At 41.3% G+C, this 20,497-nt stretch overlaps 1 protein-coding gene across 2 annotated transcripts; it reads left to right on the top strand.

Annotated features, from left to right (window-relative positions):
- The first annotated feature begins 1,154 nt into the window (after positions 1-1,154).
- PCNP (PEST proteolytic signal containing nuclear protein) lies at positions 1,155-14,971 on the top strand. 2 transcript variants are annotated; one of them, XM_075907785.1, is made up of 5 exons: positions 1,155-1,314; positions 6,719-6,939; positions 9,991-10,065; positions 13,340-13,395; positions 14,600-14,971. In XM_075907785.1, exons 1-5 carry the CDS (start codon positions 1,260-1,262, stop codon positions 14,724-14,726), a joined length of 534 nt encoding a protein of 177 aa, XP_075763900.1. In that variant the 5' UTR covers positions 1,155-1,259; the 3' UTR covers positions 14,727-14,971. The 2 variants fall into 2 exon arrangements, with proteins under 2 accessions (XP_075763900.1, XP_075763909.1); XM_075907794.1 differs by lacking the exon at positions 1,155-1,314 and adding an exon at positions 6,640-6,695 and having other exon boundaries at positions 6,771-6,939.
- The last annotated feature ends 5,526 nt before the right edge of the window (positions 14,972-20,497 follow it).

Raw genomic sequence — 20,497 nt, forward strand, 5'->3', positions numbered from 1 at the left:
GTCTGGCATTTTTTGTGAAGGTATCTGGTAACCCTCGTCATTAATAAGGAGGAATTCAATTTGGACACTTTCATTTTAAAGCTGTGAGCCATTTCTGACTGTCTAGCTCAGTGTTTCTCAACTAGTGGTAGGAGTACCCTTAGGGATACTCTTGAGAGAAGTCTGGGGTGTGTGTCAACACAACTGAAAGCTGGAAAAAACAATTTTTGTTTTAAGTTTACAGGGCTTTATTTTTGTACTCTTCACACCCAAAAATTTCATTGCTTGGCTATGATTAAATTGTTTAAACAAAAGTGTTGCTACGGACGAAAAAAATGTCTGAAAACTGTAGGTAGTGGGGGTACTTACACTTTTTCTTAAAGTGATGTTACAAAAAAAAAAAAAAAGGTTGACAAACACTGGGTTGCTAAAGGATTCCTCTCCTTTGGGGCTCAGAGCTTCATCAGCAGATAATGAGTGTCTTCTCAAATCCATGGTCTGTCCGGGGACCTGCTCAGCTTTTGGGTCAGTTGGCTCTGTAGTAGTGTCTGGCCAAGCCTAGCTCGTCTGGGCTCATTGCTGGCTGCCTTGTGGTTTCAGAACCCAACTCCTGGGCTGCCTTAGGAGTTGTAAGCTTCAGGGGGTAGATGAGTTAGTCCGTAGAGGATAAACTTAAAAAACAACAAGTGGTCTGGTAGCACTGGACAGTCTAACAAAACATGTAGCTGGTCGCAGGAGCTCTTGTGGGCACAGCCCCCTTCTTCAGAGGAGCGGGGTTGGCTTAATTGTGTGTAACGCACAAGGGGCAAGGGAGGCTAGCTGGGACAGTGCAGCAGCCTCTCCCGTCTGCTGCCAGGAGCGGGAGGCACCGCGTGTGTCGCTCTGGCTGTCTCCCCCTTACGAACCGAACGTGGCACAAAAACCTGCGCGGGACGCTGCCGCCTGTAGGACTGGCCCTTTACATGTCCAGGGCCAAGCACCTTTCCCAAGTGGAACTCTGATTGGTTAGGAGGCGGCCATTCCTCGTAACCAATCAGGGAGCTGATTATTACACTCCTTGGCCCTCAGCAGCAGCGTGGCGCACACCGGAAGTCAGTTTGCCCTGAGTTTAGACGCATCGGGGTGTGTAATCAGAAGCGCCGCTGCCCTGAGACACGTGACGCGCTGACCGCTTCCGCCTTGGGCACGCGCCGCTGCAGGGGCACGTTCTGCCTAGCGGGAGGAAGCGGCAGGCCTAAAGGAGGTTACTGCGCAGGCTCGGGGGGAGGCGGCGGGGGAAAATGGCGGACAGCAAAGCGGGAGAGGAGGCGCTGAAGCAGCCGCAGGCGGAAGGAGGTGAACACACAGCGCCGCTCGCCCCGTCCCACCCCCTCCCCCGCGGGGGGGGGAGACCCCAGATCGGGCAGGGGAGGGGGCCGAGTGGGGGCAGGGGAGGGTGGAGGCCGCGGTCTTGGGCTGCTCAGAGCCCGGCCTGCTGCTCCGCTCTCGGGCGCGCAGCCAGGGAGCAGCGTCGGGCTCCCGGTAGCGGCCCGCGCGTGACCGGCCGCGTGGGGTGAGTCACGGACCGGCCCTGGCTGGCGGGTTTTTTCCCCTAGCGAGGGAGGCGCGCGGGGGCCGGGGCGTGGCAGGTCCTTGGGCTGCGGCAGCGGCGTGGGGGTGTCACCTGCGCTGATTGGGACCGACCCGCTGGGGCCCGGGACTGTCTGGCTGGGGAGGGACAGCAGGGGCTGGGTCATCCGCCTTTGATGCGGTAAGGCCGCTAGGCCACCTGATCTCAATTAATGTAGTACCCGCATCTTCGAAATGGTGTCTCGTGGCGTACCTAGTCATAGGCTTTTGGTTTTATTTTGCTACTCGAATTGAGGGAAAATGGCCCCTGTGTGCTCTGCTCATACTGGATTGCACCTGGTAGTTAAACTTCATCTTTAAAGTCAGTGGATCTGCTCCTCCATTACTTAACTAGGTAAAGTTTCTGTCCTTCAGTGGGAATCTTGCCTGGATGAATATGGCAGGATTTGGTTTAGTAGTGTCAAGGAATGTCAGTATTTGTCACGTTTCCTGACGCTTTAAGTTTTACATAAAGTGTCCCGTAGATTAACTTGCGTAAACAAACACGCATAATTTTTAACCAAACTGCCCGATGAGCCTCTGTAATGTATATTGAGAGAAATCGTGTATATTGAAATTCCAAAGGCTCTATAATACCTCTAGCTCTTAAGGATCAGGTGGTTTTTTTTTTAAATATTTTGATAGTACCTCTACAGTTCATGGTAAACTAACATATTCCTTACATGCTGCTTCAGATGTTATACTTCTTTTTTGGTAGCAGCTTGTAAAATTTCAGATAGGCACATAAGCATTGTGATTTTAGTCCTTTTTACAGATTATCTGTACACAAACATTTGTTTTTGGGTAGTTCCTTAAACCTCAGTGATTTAGGAAACAGTAAATTAGATGCTAGTAATTCAGTGACTAACTAGTTTTGTAGATATGTAGTTTTCAATGGGCCACATGTAACCAGGGTCAGAAGAATATTATTTTAATTAGAAATGAAAAGTTGGCCAACACTCTGGAGTTATTCCTTATTCCTTACTCTTTGGAAACTGATATGAAATCCTTTTTTCCCCTGAGTTACTGAAAGCCTCCCAAAATGAACTTAGGTGGGAAGTGCTTTTGTAAAAATTTGACTCTTAATAGTCCTACACTGAAGTCCAGAATTCACAACTTTGCCCACAAATTGCTCATTTACATGTCCTTGTCGACTTGCAATTGAGTTTTCTTCTTCAACACTCCTCTAGCTAGCTATGACCTAAAAACCAAGCACAGGTCTGAGAAACTATCAAAATACAGTAAAACTCCAATTGTCCGGCATCCAGTGGTCCTGCACTCCTGTTTAAAGTAGCCCAGTGGAGGTTTCCCTCCAGTACTTTATTTCTGTAGGTAACAAATAAGAAAGCCAGAAGCTAGTCTTCTCATTGCAAAGCTTTTCTGGGTGTCCTCAAGTGAAATTTTTTAGCTTCTCTAAATTTCACTATACATTCGAGTTTTTGTGCTGTCATTTTTTCTAATATAATTCTACCTCTCTTTCTACCTCCCACAATGATCACAGCTACAGTAAACTTCTGATAATCAAGCACCTTTAGGACCCAGGGGGTGCTGGATTATCAGATATGCCTGCGTACCAGAAGGGGGGCTATGAGGGGTCTGGGGTGGGGTCGGTGGGGAACTGCGCAGACAGAGAGAGGGCAACCCTTGCATACAGCTGAAGTTGATTTCAGCTTCAGGTTTTCAGCATTCCAGGTTGGCCATTAATTTAATAATTTTTAAATATAATGATTTAGTTGTTCTGGGCAGAGCTTCTTTTTTGCCCTTTCTGAATGAGTAAGCTGTTCTCCTTTGTAAAAATCACACTCTTGAAAGGCAAAACGGACATGTTTTATGATACATGCTCCTACTAGTGTTTCCCCCGTATCTACTATGCCTTCTTATAGTGTTTGGGGCCCTAGAAGGGTTTAAATAACGTTAAAATACATAGTTTGGCTTTCTGTGGCTTTATAGGAAGGTGCTCAGAGGTCCTTACAAAAAGACTTAAAGTGGGGGGGGGGGGGTTAGGGTTGAGAGAATAGGAGAATGTGTAGGGGACACACAGGAGGTTTTAGAGACCAGAAAATCATCATCATACACCTTTTCCTATTCTGTACTAATGTTGTCCCATGTATAATGGTATTGTGGTTCTAAGATCTGGCGGCACCAAAATTCTATATGTAGTGACAATGAAGGGCTCTATCTTGTTGCAGTGATATTCAGTGCATATTGCTGCATTTTTATTTTTATTTTTTTTTAGAAAACTGATTGGCATGATTATGCAAGCCCATCTGCTGATTTCTGCAAGATTTTTCAGTAGAATCAAGTCCTACATTCTTAAGAGGGAGATGCACACAATTTCAGAACAGGACCTAAGTACTTGCCCTATTTATCAGTTACCTGAAATATTACATATGGGCACTTGCAAGAAGATCTCTTGAAATAGCTAAGATTCAAATGCAATTGTAATTTTCTTGTTTGTGAAAAAGATGTACTTTTTCATGAATAAATTCAGAGAAGACTCATCAATTTTGGTTAAACTTCCAATTCAGGTAACTTCTGCCAATCCTGAAATACTAATAAAACTATAATCCAACCTCAGCCAACACTGAAACACTGCATAGTCAACTTGCCAGACTTGAATTCTTGAATAATTGCCAGAAATTGAATTCTCAAACAGAGTTCAGGCATGTTGTAATCACTGATGAATAATTGCATGCTTTTTTTCTTAGTTGTGTCAGATCTGAATAATCATTTTTCAGTTATTCCTCATAGACTCTTACAGGAATACACATCACTTTGTTTTGCTCTTGTAAACAACATTTACATGTTGCTTGTCAGCAATAAACCCACTGCCTTAGCTTCTATTCCTTCCGATAAAGCAAGAAAAATTCCAGAATGAGGAATGAAAGAGAAGAGAATAACACAATAAAGAGAATTAGCCTGCCAGACTGTTGACTGAGAAAATGCTTTTTTAAAAAAGCAATAATATAAAATCCTGCTGGCTCTTCATCCTTCCTTCCTTTTGTTTGTGATCCATAGCCTGCAAACCAGCAAGGGTTTTCTCCCCAGAGTAATCCTATATTTGAGTTTGTTGTGAGATTCCCGGGTCTTCCTTTCCTTCCAGTTAATTTGGACAGCTGAGTGTAGTAGCTAAAACTGACTTCTGCCTTCCACGCTTTACTGATTTGGACTTCAGCTTAATTATCTGGACATTGGCTGTCTATAGTAAGCTTTGTGACAGTGTTAGAGACCAATATTTCTTTCAGCATTTTTAGAAAGTCTTTTATGGTCTATTGGCAAGACAGTGTATTCCAAGTGCAGTGGTGTTTTTGTGACTGAAAGATTTTTAGTTAATATAGCGTTCTATATCCCAAGCTATCATTTTCTGAATTTTAGAAATGAAAACTTTGGTTAATTACACAAAAAACTTCTTTGCACATAGGGCTGCTTTAAGGCACACTTAGAAAAATTATCCCGTAATGTATATTTAAAAATGTCAAATGGAATAGCATTAGAACTCTGAACATTGCTATTCTTAAGTAATTTTTTCATTGTCTCCTCCTGGATTCTGTGTGTCTTGTCTGTAAGTTTATCCTTTTCTTCCCCCCTCCCTTCCCCCTTGCTTTTACTTCTCTCTTCCTAGGTGGAGTTGAGTAGCAGCACAGGCTAGTATTACTCATGCATAGTGAAACTAATTAGCATTGAGCTCCTAGTCAGTTTCACTATTATCGTCTCAAGGGTAAATAACTATTGTTAGCATCTGGTTATTGTTTTGCTGAGTGATACAGTGAGATAAAGATATGTCTTGCTGCCCAGGCAAGAAATATGATGGATGTGCAGTTTGTATGACTTGGGAAGCATGGCAGGGAAATTTATACATAGATGAAGGATACGGATGGGCAACATGCATCAGCATTTAAGAAAAATAGTAGGGCTGTATTGTGGAAGTATCATGTTTAAGATCTAAGATGAATGTCATTTAAAGACTTCTTTTATGCTAGAACAGCATGATGTCCCCTTTTGTAGATTTCTCTGTTTCTTTATTCCCTCTGTTTCTCTGGATTTTTGTTTCTTTCCCCTGAGTCTGCAACCTTGGAATCACCCCTAGTTTTGAACTGCTGTTTTTTTCCACATGGTTGCTGATAATTGTAGTGAGCAGTGTAAGGCAATCCCTTCGCTCGGGGTCTGAATTTGATGCCTGTGTGGTGCTCCCATCACCTGCTTTCCTTTGTGGCAAGGGACCTAGTTCAGTACCAACTTGGTTATATAGTTCTCCGGCCACTAATGTGAAATGCCTTTTCTGTTCATTCTTCATCAATTTTTCTCTTCCTCCTGCTCTTGCGGCAGGTAACAGGCTGTGCCCTTGTGTGTACTGTTTCACCAGCTCCAGGAGCACAGTAAAATTTCCAAAGACCATTGGTGTAGTGGAGAGAGTTCTGTATATGAGCACAAGTGTGATGTCCGTTCTTTGCTTCATGGGTCACTTATGCAGGAAAAGGGCATTTCCTATGACTTGGTGCAAACCCAGGGATAATATAAACTTTTCAAAAGCACTTCACTTCAATTAGCTCTTCTGGTGCTGATTCCCCTTCTCAGATGGACTTCCCAGTTGTATGGAATTGAGGGAGGTGGACTAATAGTGATTAGAAATAATTAGGTTGAAGCTTCAAGTCTCAGATACTTGTATGCTTTTAATGATCTGCTAAAGGATCCTGTAGACAGATGTGGGCATCCTTATGTAAAGAAATCTAATATATTATCTAAAATTAAATTGTGTATACTAGATTTGAAACTGGAACCTCCAGATGTGAAATGTTAACTTGTGCAACTGCAACCTAGACCTCAGATGATTGTTTATAAAATTAAATGCAGCTCTCTAGATAATCTTTCAGACCCATATTAATTATGAGCTGATGCTTTGTTGCTTTTTCAGACTTGTGTAATGTAGAGATTTTTTTGTACTGCTTTAGTTAAGTGCTTGCAGTTTCTTTCACTGTTTGTATTTATGTGCTGTCTGCTGTATATGCAGCAGTGGAAGAGACTGCTGGCACTGTAATAACCCTCCCCATAACAATGCTTTATGAGGTTGCTGCACCCAACAATCTGCTCAGCAAAAATAGCTCATCTTGGTAAGTTGTTTCGACTTCACCAGGACCTGAAGAAGAGGCAGAAAAACCTGTGAAAACTAAGACTGTTTCTTCCAGTAATGGAGGGGAAAGTTCGAGTCGCAGCGCAGAGAAACGGGTAGCTGATGAAGAAGCTGAAGATTTCACCACAAAGCCCGCTCCTGCCAAAATGTCCAAATTTGGATTTGCCATAGGCAGTCAGACAGCAAAGAAGGCACCTGCAATATCCATCAAACTTGGAGCAAATGTAAGATGTTTGATTTATTTTTAAGTGAAACATAAGACCATGGGAGTATGTTTGAGGGACTGACTTTTAGAGAAAGCTAATGAAATATCATGCAGTGAGATTAACTAAAAATATTGATGTTGACATATGGGGAAGAATTGTAGAGCCTATCCTTTTGTTCTAGTAAGTGTTTGAAGGGTGTAATGCCAACAAGAATTGTGTAGAATTGTCTGAGAGCAAGAATAATTGGAGAAAATGAACCCTTGATTGTCCTTGAATATCTGACATAATGGTCTAACAATATCCAAGCCTAGAATAGTTTCCCATGGGCAGTGTAGAAACTTCAGTGCTCAGGACACTTATAACTAGACTGGACTAAGCGCTACATCTTTCACTGACACCTGTGAGAGGACTGGTAATTCTTTGCCATCTTTAACTTCAAGGATATTATTTTTGCTTTGGAAAAAATATTTTCTCTCTTGCTGCTTCTTTCATAAGTCCAGTTAGTTTAACTTATACAAATGCCTCTTTGGCGGATTGATTTAAAGATCCTGGAATGTTGTCATTGCTGCTGAGATCAGTATCCACATGTACAGGAAGAGGGACTCATTACCATACCGCATTTCAAAGAATCCTAATCTTCCTGCTGTCCACGACAGATTTGATAATTCCTGCCTGTTTATATGGACATATTAAATTAAATTGAAGTTTTCAGTTGCCAATCAAATGGATATTTACTTTCCTCATTGACTAATGTGCTTCACTGTTCACTATTCTGGGACAGGCAAGCATTGGCGTCTTTACTTTTTTTATACAGTTCTCTGATATCATAATGAAGTGTACGTTGTAGGTTAAGTTCAATCTCTCTCCTCAAGACTTCTATAATTGTCTGCATTTTACAAACCAGCAGAAGGTAAAAGATTGCTCAGTAGTATGTTTTTCCAAAGGCATGTTGCTTTCAAATCAGAAAAACGAAACAAAATTTTAGAACATACACAATAAAGTAAACCCAGTCCTTGAGAAATTGACACAGATGCCTTTTGAGTAAACTAAGCAAGTTCAAAAGGCTCATAATATTTCCAGCTGTCTTATTTTAGTGACTAAGGGCTTGTCTTCACTTCTGGAAGATCAGAACTCTAGAGAGTGATCTTCCAGTGTTCGATTTAATGGGTCTAGTAAGGATCCACTAAATTGAATGCTCAGGGTGTACCTGTCGACCCTGGAACTCCTTGCAGTTACAAGGATTAACAGAAGTTGACTGTTTCTCCTGTCAACCTTCCATTCTGGCACCACCTCAGAAAATCAATGCAAGGTATGTTGACTCCAGCTACGCAGCTCTTGTAACTAGAGTTGCATATCTTGCATCAGTTTTCTCCATCTGTGTCGACCTGGCCTCAGCATACTAAGGCTTGCAACTATATTTGCATCTGTATTTGATCCCTGGCTTTTCCTACTGGTCTGTGCTGATAGCTCTGGGCAAGGTAAACTTTTTAGAGTAATTGTTCTTTCCAGGCAAGATAATGCATAGATGTGGATGCATCTACATACTGAACCTAATCCTGTCGCTCCCCAATACCTAATATTATATGTAACCAGTGTTAATGTATGTTGAATTTCACCATCAGACTACAGAAGTGGGGAAACATTGTACCCTAAAGCAGGATGGTGCTATATAAATCAGTAATGATCAGCAGTTTAACTTTTTCATCTTATTTTCCTTTGGAGTCATAAATTGTGATTCCTCTTGCATTATAGAGTTCATCAACTTAGGTTTTGATGGCTTCATATACTTTGAATAGAGGAAGTGTGTCTGCTGGGAAGCATAATCATCTTTATATTAAAACTGAGCTTTTTGTCAACAAAGACCTCCTGTGTGAAACAGTCTGTTGCTACCTTCTGCTTTTGAATTGGAAATGTTAGTTAAAAAGCACTTGATTATTCAATCAATAAAAATATTAAGAGCTTTTAAAGTACAAAGACAAACGTACTCGACCTCCCAGTGTTACCACACAGGAGTATTTTCATCTGTCATCGGGAATAAAGAACACATGTCACATGGTCAAATCTTGTGTTCTTTTACATACAGGCAGTCCCCGGGTTACATACAAGATAGGGACTATAGGTTTGTTCTTAAGTTGAATTTGTGTGTAAGTCGGAACTGGCTCCAGATTCAGCCGCTGCTGCTGAAACTGACCAGGGGCTGACTACAGGAAGCTGGAGGCAGAATTGCTCTGCCCCCAGCTTCCTGGAATCAGCCACTGATCAGTTTCAACAGCGGCTGAATCTTGAGCCTGGGACAGAACAGCTGGGCTGCCAGGTAGGTCCGTGCAGGTCCAACCCAGCAGCACCCCAGCTGCTCTACCCCAGGGTCCACAACAAAAGCCTGGTCTGCTGGGGGGGGGGGGGCGCACTAGCTGCGCCCCCCCCCCCCCCAGCAGACCAGGGACACGGGGAGTAAAGCCGCAGCGGCGGCGGGGTGCCGCACCTCTGAGGCTTTGCCAGAGCAAAGCCTCAGAGGCACGGGACCCCTCCTCCTCCCCGCCTTTGCTCCAGGTGTCCCTGGTCTGCTGGAGACGGTCCCCAGCAGACCAGGGGAACCCAGAACAGCTTTTCTCGCCCCGGAGGTTGAGGTGGCGGGACTGCTGCGCTCTGGGTGGTCCCGCTGCCTGCGAGCTCCGGGGCGAGAGAGCCCCGTTCGTAAGTGCGGATCCGACATAAGTTGGATCCGCGTAACTCGGGGACTGCCTGTAGTTGCCATAAACTGCTGAAACGTGGATTTAATTTCCCATTTTGTGCATAAGTGTCTAGGTGCATTATTGCATTATGTTTGCAAAAAACTATGCTCCCTTGAATCTTCTATTAGAAAACTGCTTTCTGCCAGATTTAAAGAATTGTCTTGACTTTTAGCTTATCCAGTTAGAAATCAATGTATGAATGTGTTTAAAAATTACTTCAGTTTCAGTGAAGATCTTTAATGAATTCCATTTTTAAAAGTCTTTTGAAAGGTTAAATGGATGCTAGTCAAGTAAACAGACTTGTCTGATTTTATTTGGTGTATTTTCTATCTTTTAGAAACCTAAAGAGCCTGCTCCTACCCTTGCTCCAAAAACACTTTCTGTAGCAGCAGTGTTCAATGAAGATGATGATGTAAGTAAATGCCACATGATGGCTTCATTCACTAAAGAGGGAAGTTGAGCAGTATGAGTAAAGTACTCTGTAAGCTTCTCCACAAAAAAGGCCAATGTACTACAGTTTAGAACTGATCCAGTGTTTCCCTTAAACAGATGGTTGGAATTTATTATTTCATTATTTAATAGTAATAACAAAAACAAAACCAATTCAACCATAAATTTCTTTATTAAATCTAAAGGTTGAATGATACTTATAGGGACTCTTCCAAATGTGCCTTAAATGCCTAAACAATCATCGCACCCAGATAGTAATGCACAGTTATAAGCACTGTTCAGATGATTACAACAGGACTATACCTGGGGTGCTCAAACCTACAGTGGCTGGCTCCAACACTGGACAGCAGGTACTAGCAATGAACTTAAGAGTTTATCCTTTTAATGATCAGAACCTATATGACTTCAGCCACTGCTTTAAGCTATTCTTGATCATTAGGGTTCTGATAATTCCAGTTAGCGCCATTCCTGATAATTATGGTCTTTTTTTTTTTTTTTTCAAAGACGACTTTTAGAAGTTACCTTCCAGAACTGTTCTTTCCAGTTAAACCACATTCGTTCAAGGCTTTGTCACAGCTACTAAGCACCCATACTTTACACTAATTGCAGAGCTTAGATATAAAAATAAATGGTCAGTTAACTGACAGGTCAGTATGTGTGATGACTAGAAATGTTAATAAAATTTCACTAGAAAAAGAGGCTAGTAATGTCATTTTCACTTACGGAATTTGAGCCCAGATCTTCAAAATGACCTGCAGGAAACCAGTTCAAAGTCTCAATGCTGCTTTTTATAAAAACTGGTATCTAATTATTTTCCAGTGAGTTAGTACAGAAGCTGATGTAAATGATAGGTTACTAACAACAGTTAGTAGTTCTGTTACCACTTAAAGAGATCTTGGTGTCATTGTGGGAAATTCTCTGGAAACATCCACCAGTATGAAGCAGCACTCAAAAAAGCAAACAGTGTTTGGAAGTGTTAAGAAAAGAATAAAGTATAAGACAGAAAACATCTTTTTTGCCCCCTCTAAATCCATGGCATGCCCACATCTTAAATACTGCATGCAGATGTGGAATCCTCAAAAAATATGCATTTGAATTGGAAAGCGTTCAGAAGAGGGCAACAAAAAGGATTAGGGATGTGAAGGAGTATTTATAAGACTAAGACTTTTGAGCTTGGAAAAGAGGAGTCGTAGCGGAGATCTGATTAGTGTGAAGAAAGAAAATAAGGAAGTGTGTTATAATAAGGAATATATAACAAGAACTAAGGCTCACCAAATGAAATTGATAAGCAGCAGGTTTAAAACAATCTAAAGGAAGTATTTTTTTCATAACACATGGTAGCTGTTGTGAAGGCCAAGACTAGAACAGGATTTCTAAAGAGAACTAGATGAGTTCATGGAGAATAGCTCTGTCAGTGGCTGTTAGCTGGGATGGGCAGGTATGGTGCCCCCTAGCCTCTGTTTGCCAGAAGCTGCGAATGAACAACACCGGGTAAGGGTTTTAAAATGTGATTATCTGATAGGCAGCAAGGGAGGGTGGGGGAAGCAACTAGTCAAGTCTCTACTAAGGATGTTAAATATTGGTTAATTGACTAGTTGATAGGCACTTCTGCATTCCTCCTTTGAAATGAACAAGAGCCTCCACTGGGGACTCTTGTACATTTCAAAGGAGGAATGCGGAACTCCTTGTGCGGCCTGGGGTCAGCAGGAAGTCCCGCTGACTGGGGGCTGCACGTGGGCACGCCAGTCTTTAAATGTACAAGAGTCCCCAGCAGGGGCTCTGGTGCATTTCAAAGCTGCAACGCAGCATGGAGCCTGGGGTCAGCGAAGGATTCAGTCCTCCACTGACCCCGGGGCTCCATGCTGCGCTGCCAATTTGAAATGCCACACGGAGCTGGGGTCAACAGGGGACTCCCCAGCTGACCCCAGGTTCCATGTGGTATTTCCCCCAGAACCTGCGGTCAGCTGGGGATTCCCAGCTGATCCTGGGCTCCACAGGGTCATTTTGAAATGCCACCTTGGAGTTTCCAATGAGCAACGCCACACAGCTGCGCCCAGGCTCAGCTGTGCAGAGCTGCCCCTTTGAAACACGGGGGGGGAGGGGGGAGTTAGATAGTTGACTAGTCCTTAAAATCCTTAGTCACTACTTGACTGTCAGATAAGCATTTGCTTATTGGATAGTCGGCTAGTTGCTTACATCCCTAATGGAGTGGATCACTTATGCACATATTGCAAAAGTGCTTTTCAGTTGTCAGTCCATTTCCCATCTGGCCCTCTTTCTTGTGAAATGCTATATTATCTGTTTTAGGGATGTTAAAGACTAGTCAACAATCCGATAAGCATTACTTTGAAACCCCAAGGCAGCTGCTGCACAGCTGATAGGTGGATCTGCTGTGCAGTCGCTGCTTCTTTAAAATGCAGCCTCTGTGCGATTCAAAGGGGCAGCTGCAATGGAGCCAGGGATCAATTGGGAACTCCCCAGCTGATTCCAGGCTCCCTGTGGCACTACTCCTGGAATACAGGGTCAGCTGGGGAGTCCGCGCTTTTCAAAGGGGCAGCTGCTATGGAGCCCAGGTTCCAGGGGAGTGCCATGTGGACTCCCCAGCTGACCCCGGGTTCGGGGGAAGTGCTGTGGTGAGCCCGGGCCACTGCCCCTTTGAAATGTGTGGAGGTGGCAGTTTCAAAGGGGCAGCTGCCACACAGCTGATCCATGTACATAGGAAAAGAAAAGAAAATTGATAGGTGGATAGAAGAGGAGATGCAGGAAAGAAATCTTTTAAGGGTGACATCAGTGTTATTCCTCTTCTAAGATTTTCCTGATGTTTGAGTGTCATTGCCACTTCTTGGACCCTATGATTACAGAATGTTAAATGGTCATGAGAGCACTTTCAGGTGTTTACATGGTGGTGATATAACATATGCTAATTTAATGGGCATATTTGCTCTGGGGACAAATGGTGAAAGGTGATAACTAACAAAATGTAGCTGTTGATAAGAGTTGTACTGCATATTTGGCATCTTATTGGATATGAATAAGCGTCCTTCATAGTATGAATCAACTTATCAGAGGCAACCTCCTTCATTGCTGTTCATGACTTTACAGACTAGAGCCACTGTGTTTTAACACATTTTTCTGATGGGTAGTTAGCTCCGTTTCATGCTAGGCTTCTGAATGTTCAACATTGAAGAATAAAAATTGAAAATATGCCCTAACATTCATGCTCTTTTTGTAACTAGAGTGAACCAGAAGAAATGCCTCCAGAAGCAAAGATGCGCATGAAGAATATTGGAAGGTAGATCAGCTTTAACCTCATTTTTCCAAAGAAGGTGGGAGACGAGTTGATTGTGTGGGGAAGGATAGTCCTACATATGGTTCAGAAATGTATGGAGGGCGAACAAATTAGTGTAGCTGTAGTGTCAGTTTCTGCAGAAATGAGACAGTGTAAACTTGAATTCCTTTTATGTTTCACTTGTGGCTAAATGCTGGCCTGCAGGTATGCACCCATTTAAATACCATCTTAGGTTTGCTAGAATGAAATGAGAGAGATCCTACCTCTTCCTCCCACAGGATAGAAATTTGGATGCAGCTAATTTGAAATCTGGGTTGTTACTAAAACAAGAAGCAAATTACATCTGTTCTTCCTCGTTTTTTTGTCTAACTATTTAACTCAGATTTTTCCTAGCCCCAGTCTGGTTTTACCCTTCACAGTATAAATATTCCCAGACTAGGGTAGTCTGTTCAGAACTTGAACTCCCTCTACATATGGAAAAAGGGGCTTGGGTTGAACCTGAAGGTGTTTTAAGGATTTAACCTCATAAGAATTAGTTTGGTATGACTCCACCGTAACACACTCTCCTTATGGGGATTTAACTCTTACAGATAATAATTTGAGTATAGGTTACATTCTTTATACCTATATGTATTTTTCTGTATTTACTGCATCGTTCAGAGTCAGTCAGGGCCAAATTAGGCTCTGATGTAAGCAGGACATCTTGAAAGTCATTGCACCCACAGATGAGGGCTGAGTTTGGGCCTCACGACCTAAGTCATTTAACATTTTATTTTTTAAAAATTCCTTTCTGGAAGCTTACTATTGAAAGATGCGAAATTGACAGGCCCATCCTGTGGTTTTTTGGTTTTTTTAATCCATAGAGCTGGTATTTCACAGGCAGCAACAGTGCAGCTTGCCTTTCATGTGTTGTCCCCCTCTTTTCTCTGCCATGAGTCTCAGGCTGATTTTGGAGGGATAAGTTCTGGGGACAGCTGACAACACTGCTACTTGTGGTGACTTGACAGACACCTGTTCACTGGACACCAACTGAGGGAACTAAACTCATTTCACTTAAGAAGCCCCCGAAAAGACTTATCAACAGTTGTAATTTTTGGTCACTCCTGAAAAGCTGGCTGTGAAACAGCAAAGTGAAGCTGAAATGCCTGAATCACATATCCAGTTCTCCCAACTATTAAACTAATTTCCACATCTCACTTCTTTTCAGAGATACACCAACCTCAGCAGGACCAAATTCTTTCAACAAAGGAAAACATGGATTTTCTGATAACCAGAAGCTATGGGAACGGAACATAAAATCTCATCTTGGAAATGTCCCTGAGGATGATGACTAAATATCTGTTGATATATTGGTGGAGGGGGGAGGGCAGGGTGTGACATTAAAGGAACAGTTTCCTTTTTTTAAGAATGGTCTGAGATTTACATTTGGAACCACTTTTTCTAAGGAATGAGTGGTACAATAACTGAGTTTGAAATTAGAGGTAATTTATGTTTTGTATACAGATTTCAAGGCATTTGCTAATTTTGTAGTTATGTGATTAGTTTCAAAAGGTTACAAATAAAGAAATTGGAAGTGGTACTTTTTAAATTTTTTGTGGGTCATAGCAACTAATATGGTAAGATGGACAAAAAAGGTTACTGTCTCTTTAAGATTGTTGTTGGATGCTACTGCACTCTGGCTTCTAGCTCCCTCTTTCATCAGATAAATATGTGGATCCTAAGATCGCTGTTAGAGAGGGAGCAGTGCCTTGTGCTAGAAGTATTACTGGGGTATTAATTTGAGCATAAATTTAGACAGAGTAGAAATCTTAATTCCTCCCAGTCACTTTTTGTTCTTCACAACCTAGGGATGGTGTTGCTCTGACTAGCCATGGTAGCGGCATTAGCTCTAATCTTCCTTTGAAACCTTATGTAAAGTGTGTAATAGTCTCTGTGGTCTAGTTCATCCTAAGGAAGGCATCTTAGCAGTATACTAGGTCCAGTCTCTAAAGAATATTCACTACAAAGGTAAATCAGTAGTTTCAGTGTGCTCCTCAGTTAGTAGTATAAATAGTGCTTGTTAGCATTTCCTTCTGAATTAGATAAGTAGCTACTAAAGCAATTATCAATATAGAAAAGCCGCCACCACCAAAAACATATGTAACTTATTTGGATTAAATAGCTTCCTTATGCCCAAAGGGAATAAAAGCCACACCAAAAAATTCAATAACTTTGTTTTTGTACTTTTATGCAGTAAGAAGCCCTTCCGTTAAACACTCTTCTAGATGCTAAAATAGGTTTGTGGCTTCAAAGGATAGTATCAGATTTAAGATATTTGTTAATGAATTACTAGTATCTTTAACAGTTCTTAAACTTTCAGTAGGCTGTTAATTTTTGCACCTGGTTTGAACAATGACAGTCATGGGTGAGCTTCATTTTTAGGATCTCTCACTAGTAGTACTGTGCTCTGTTAGGATTTCAAACCCTGAGGGCTGTCTAAATTCTGTTAAGCTATTTTCATTTAGATTTAAAAAATTGAGTCTGTGTGTTTAAAAAAAAAAATCTAACTACATGTGTTTTTTAGAGCCCAAGGTACCTGATACTGTCTGCTAGTACAGTCATCCTTCAAGTTTGCAATTGCTTGTAAAACGTACTTGTTCTTGAATATTCATGAACAGAATCCATCTTAACTGCTTCCTCCTCCCCTTAATTTCTTTCCATATGTTAAGTTGAGTATAAGTGGAGGAGAGACGAAAGTGCATTTTTATAGGATTAGAAAAGCACTGATTACATGGACTCTTGAGTTTGTAAGTTCTAAAATTTTTGTATTGTGTAGTCTTTTCATTTGAAGTCTTATGCAATTGAATACATGTATCTATTTTCTTTAAAAGCTTTGTTATAAATGTAACATAAAATATACTTTTTTCATAGCAAATTGTTTTATAAAACTCTTTGAAGGCTGAATGTAAAGACTTCAAACAAAAAAACCCCACCCAAACCTGTGCTTCTAAACTACTCCTGTCTCATACCCCTCATTGAAGCTAGTGACAAATGCTTGTTGACTATAATGGAGACTGAGTGGGACACTAATTAAACCCACCTACTTTATCCTTTAATGCAGTTACACTTGTCTGAAGTAATGCCCCTGCTAAAGCAATGGAAATGTATGTAGAATTGCTACTTGACCTAACTGATTAAGCCAGTAGTTGGGGGTCTTTGTGTGGTGCCTGTTAGGAGAAAATGGAGTCAGCTTTTTGGTACTATCCTTTGTATACAAAGACTGTACATAAACAAGGGGGTGTGCACTTCATAGCTTCTGCTTATTGCACACATCAGGATTTTGTTGCATCCCTCTATTCCCCTCTTCTTCCTGGCAAGAGCTTCTTCCCACCATGTGCCTTCTGTCTGTTTCATTCACTCTGTTTCATTTGCCTGCCCCACAGTGCCTTTCTGCCCTTGAGCTCTAATTTGAAAGGTTGGATGGCTAGTGCCCTATCTTTCCCCAGCTAGACCAGAATTTGAGGAAGTAGGACATTAGACAGGAAGGAAACAATCTTTTTGCTCCTCCACTCCCAGCAAGAAAATAGTTTTTTCTTCTTTGATTTAAGGTATCCACTAGCTGACTACCCCATAAGCAGAAACTTACTGGATAGTCAGTCGAGTAGTCACTTGATCAGTTGCCCCCAGAGCTGTCTCCATGAGGGGCAGGGGAGTTCATACTGCGGCTCTTTGAAACATACAGGAGCTACCCCCAGCTCTCATACATTGCTATGGGAGCGGTGCAATGGTATGAGTGCCCCTCCCTTGACTAATTGAAATTGAACATCCTTAGTATCAATATCTTGCACAGTGTTAATAGGTGCCATCAGCAGATGACATGTGATCTCCATTTGTTCCCCATTTATAGCTTGAGGGTGCAGTTGTCCCCAAAAATCAACAGGGTTATGATCACAAACATAGTACATTTTAGAACATTAGAATTAATGAGATGATGGTAAAATTTGTTAACTAGCATAGAATAGAAGGGTAGGCTTTGCAAGAACTAAAAACATTTAAAGAAAATAGGCTGGCCCTAGCCTGCAGATTTTCATTGGAGTCAGCTGACTTGAGGGACAACCCTTCAATAAAAGGGTTACTAGTGAATATACCACCTCTAGTACTGAATCCCATCTTTTCTGCCAAATAGCTTCCTCCGCTTGTGTAATATCTTAGCTTCCATCCTAAAGAAAACTGATGTTATGCTAACTTAGTTGGAAGTCTGGACTTAATTATGGAGTTTCATCCTCCTACTGGAGCTTGAATTGTTGCTTAACAAATCTTCTATGGAGATTATACAATCTCACTCCAGAAAAGGGTCAAAAGTTAAACACTTGTTTTGTTAGGTAAGAGATCCGTGTTGAAATATAGCAGATAAGCAGAGTCCAATGCAAAATTTTATTAAAGGAAAATTAGTTGTTTAGTAACATCATGTTGGGTACAACAGGTGATCTTCCCTTAAACTAAATGTGGAGAGAATGGAGCTCTTTCATGGACATACTAGCTGTTCCTATTTCAGTCACTCCAAAGAGAGAAAGTGATGAGGTGCACCTTTATAACATGCCAGAGGCACTTGGCTAAAATTTTTCCTCTTCAAGCAATCCACAAAGCCTCTCAGATTCAGAAAGATGTTGATATCCACCAGAAGGGAAACAGTGAGATTAGAGTGCAGTAGCACCTAAAAGACTAACAGATGTATTTGGGCATTAACTTTCATGGCCTGGACTCTGTCAGATGTATGCATCCAGCCCATGGAAGCTTATACCCAAATAAACTTGTTAGTCTTGCTGTTTCTGCTGAACCAAATTAAGATGATTGTCCCTTTGAAATGTGACATTAAGATTTTTAAAGTGTTATGACTTTGTACCAAAATGGACCATAATTTGGTAGTTACAACCCTTCTCCAACTAGGAACAAAATTATCTAATGCAGGGGTTCAACTTTTGAGTTATATCACCTAGGTTTTTTTTTTTAAAGCCTGACCTCTCTGTTTAAAGTAGTGTCAAATTGCAATGCCACTTTCACTCAAATTTGGCCTGGTTTGTACTGCCTTCCTAGGAAGACTCCCTGTTGAGAGTCCCTCGTCTAGCAGATTTCCTCACACAGTAGTTAGCCAACCATGAATGAAGAACTCTATTCTCCTGCCTAAATTCTGCAGATGGGTTACCCCATGATGCATGTGTCCATTAATTCTTTCCCATAGAGACTGTCCAGTTTGGCCAATATACATGGGTATTCTGTTAATGAGCCATTGATGTGGTTGGGGCCAATGATGAAATCACTATTGTAGATGGGTGGGTAGAGTGCAGGCTTGATTATGATAGATGTGTTGCATGGTTACAGGAAAGAATGTTTCAAGTTAGGGGGCTAGCTGTAGGCAAAGATTGGCCTTTATATAATTTTTAAAATTTATTTTGGGTGGATTTGCTTATGAAATAAGCAGCTAAATTGATAAGGGAAAAGAGGGGATTTTGCAAAAAAGCCTCTATCTTTTGGGCAGAACATGTCTTGAATAGGAACTTAATATCCACATGGTAATTGTAAAACTAGCAACTATGGTGGACTGACGTAATGTGTAATTCCATAATCTGTTAACTAAAACTATGCATTGATTTCTAAACACTACTGCAGTATGTTAATGGGCAAAACATGAAAGAACAAGTCTATTGCAATGCTGAATGCAAAGATTAGCAAAATATGAATGGCATAAACTGATTCAGCAGTGTCAGAGTACAGGAAAACAAATACTGCAAGTGAAAAATTGAATCTCACCTGTGTTTTCTGTAAATGAGTGCTCTGGCAGCCACCCCGAAGAGTCACAGCCAGCAACATATTTCTACCAGGGGTGCACAGCCACCCATTTATTCCTCGCATGCATAGAAAAAAGTTAAGGGAATAGTGGATCTTACTGAAGTGTCAATTTTAACAAAAGGATACGATTATTCACAATTGTTGAACATACTGGTACATAGGGATGAGATAGTGTGTAGCTAATTGGCTTTAACATTTAGCAGGCTAGGGCACAAAAGATTCAAACCCCCATTTACTATTGCTCACTCCCTGCCTATTCCAAATCAGAAGTAATTTCTACTGCTGTCTAAAAATTGCTACTCTCCTCCTCACAACCAAATCCCTGAGTGCTTGTTGATAGGAAAATTCACTGCCCTTACTGTGTCTTTTCTGGGGAACTAGAGTTTCAGTTACCGGTCAAAACAAAAATTTGCAACATATTGAACATTTTAGTGTGAAGCACACTGAATACATCTCAACATATTAGAAACTGAACTAAATCAATTGGGTGAGACAGAACAGGCAGTAGAGTCCTACCTCAAATTATATAGCAGAAAGCCTGGGAATTAGGAAAAACTTCCTGTCAGGAAGGTTAAGCACAGGAATAAATAGTCTAGGGGGCTTGTACAACCTTCATCACTGAAGATTAAGAGCAGGTTAAACAAAGACCTGTCAGGGATCATTTAGATGGCGCTTGGCCTGCCATGAGTGCTGGGGAACTGGATTCAGGTTTTGAATATAAAGCAGTTCCCCTACTCTCCTTTCATTTGAAAGGAACCAGCACATCATAGTAAAAAGCTAGTGACCTCAAGGTTTCATGAGACTTTAATAAAAATGTGTAAAATTGCTATAATTCATTTTATTCACATCTAACTCCTAGAAGGAGTTCATCTGGTCATCCAAAATCATCCACTGTACAACTGAAGCTGTTCACTGCAATCCAGTAACTGAGTCCCTTCAGTAGTTTGCAATTAAATATGATTCAGGAATTCCCTCTTTCTGAAAAGAAAGTTGCTTAAAAGTATTAACGGCAAAGATCAGTTTATTTAATGACAGAAATAACTTTATACATCTAATACCATACAAAACAACAATGTACAAACCAAAGATATTGAATTTACTATGTTCAGGAATTTACTATGTTCAAGAATACCTCAGACATTGACTGAGTTTCTCTCAAGTTTTTATAAACAAAAAATCTAGCTTCAGCAATCTTAAATGCTCATGTTTATGGCCTGACTTCACAAATTGTGGTAACTTAGTAACCTCTCAAAACGAGTAATTTAAGGGGTTATTTAAA

Source organism: Pelodiscus sinensis, chromosome 1 (genome assembly GCF_049634645.1).
Source record: "Pelodiscus sinensis isolate JC-2024 chromosome 1, ASM4963464v1, whole genome shotgun sequence".
In the NCBI taxonomy this organism is placed as follows: Eukaryota; Metazoa; Chordata; order Testudines; family Trionychidae; genus Pelodiscus; species Pelodiscus sinensis.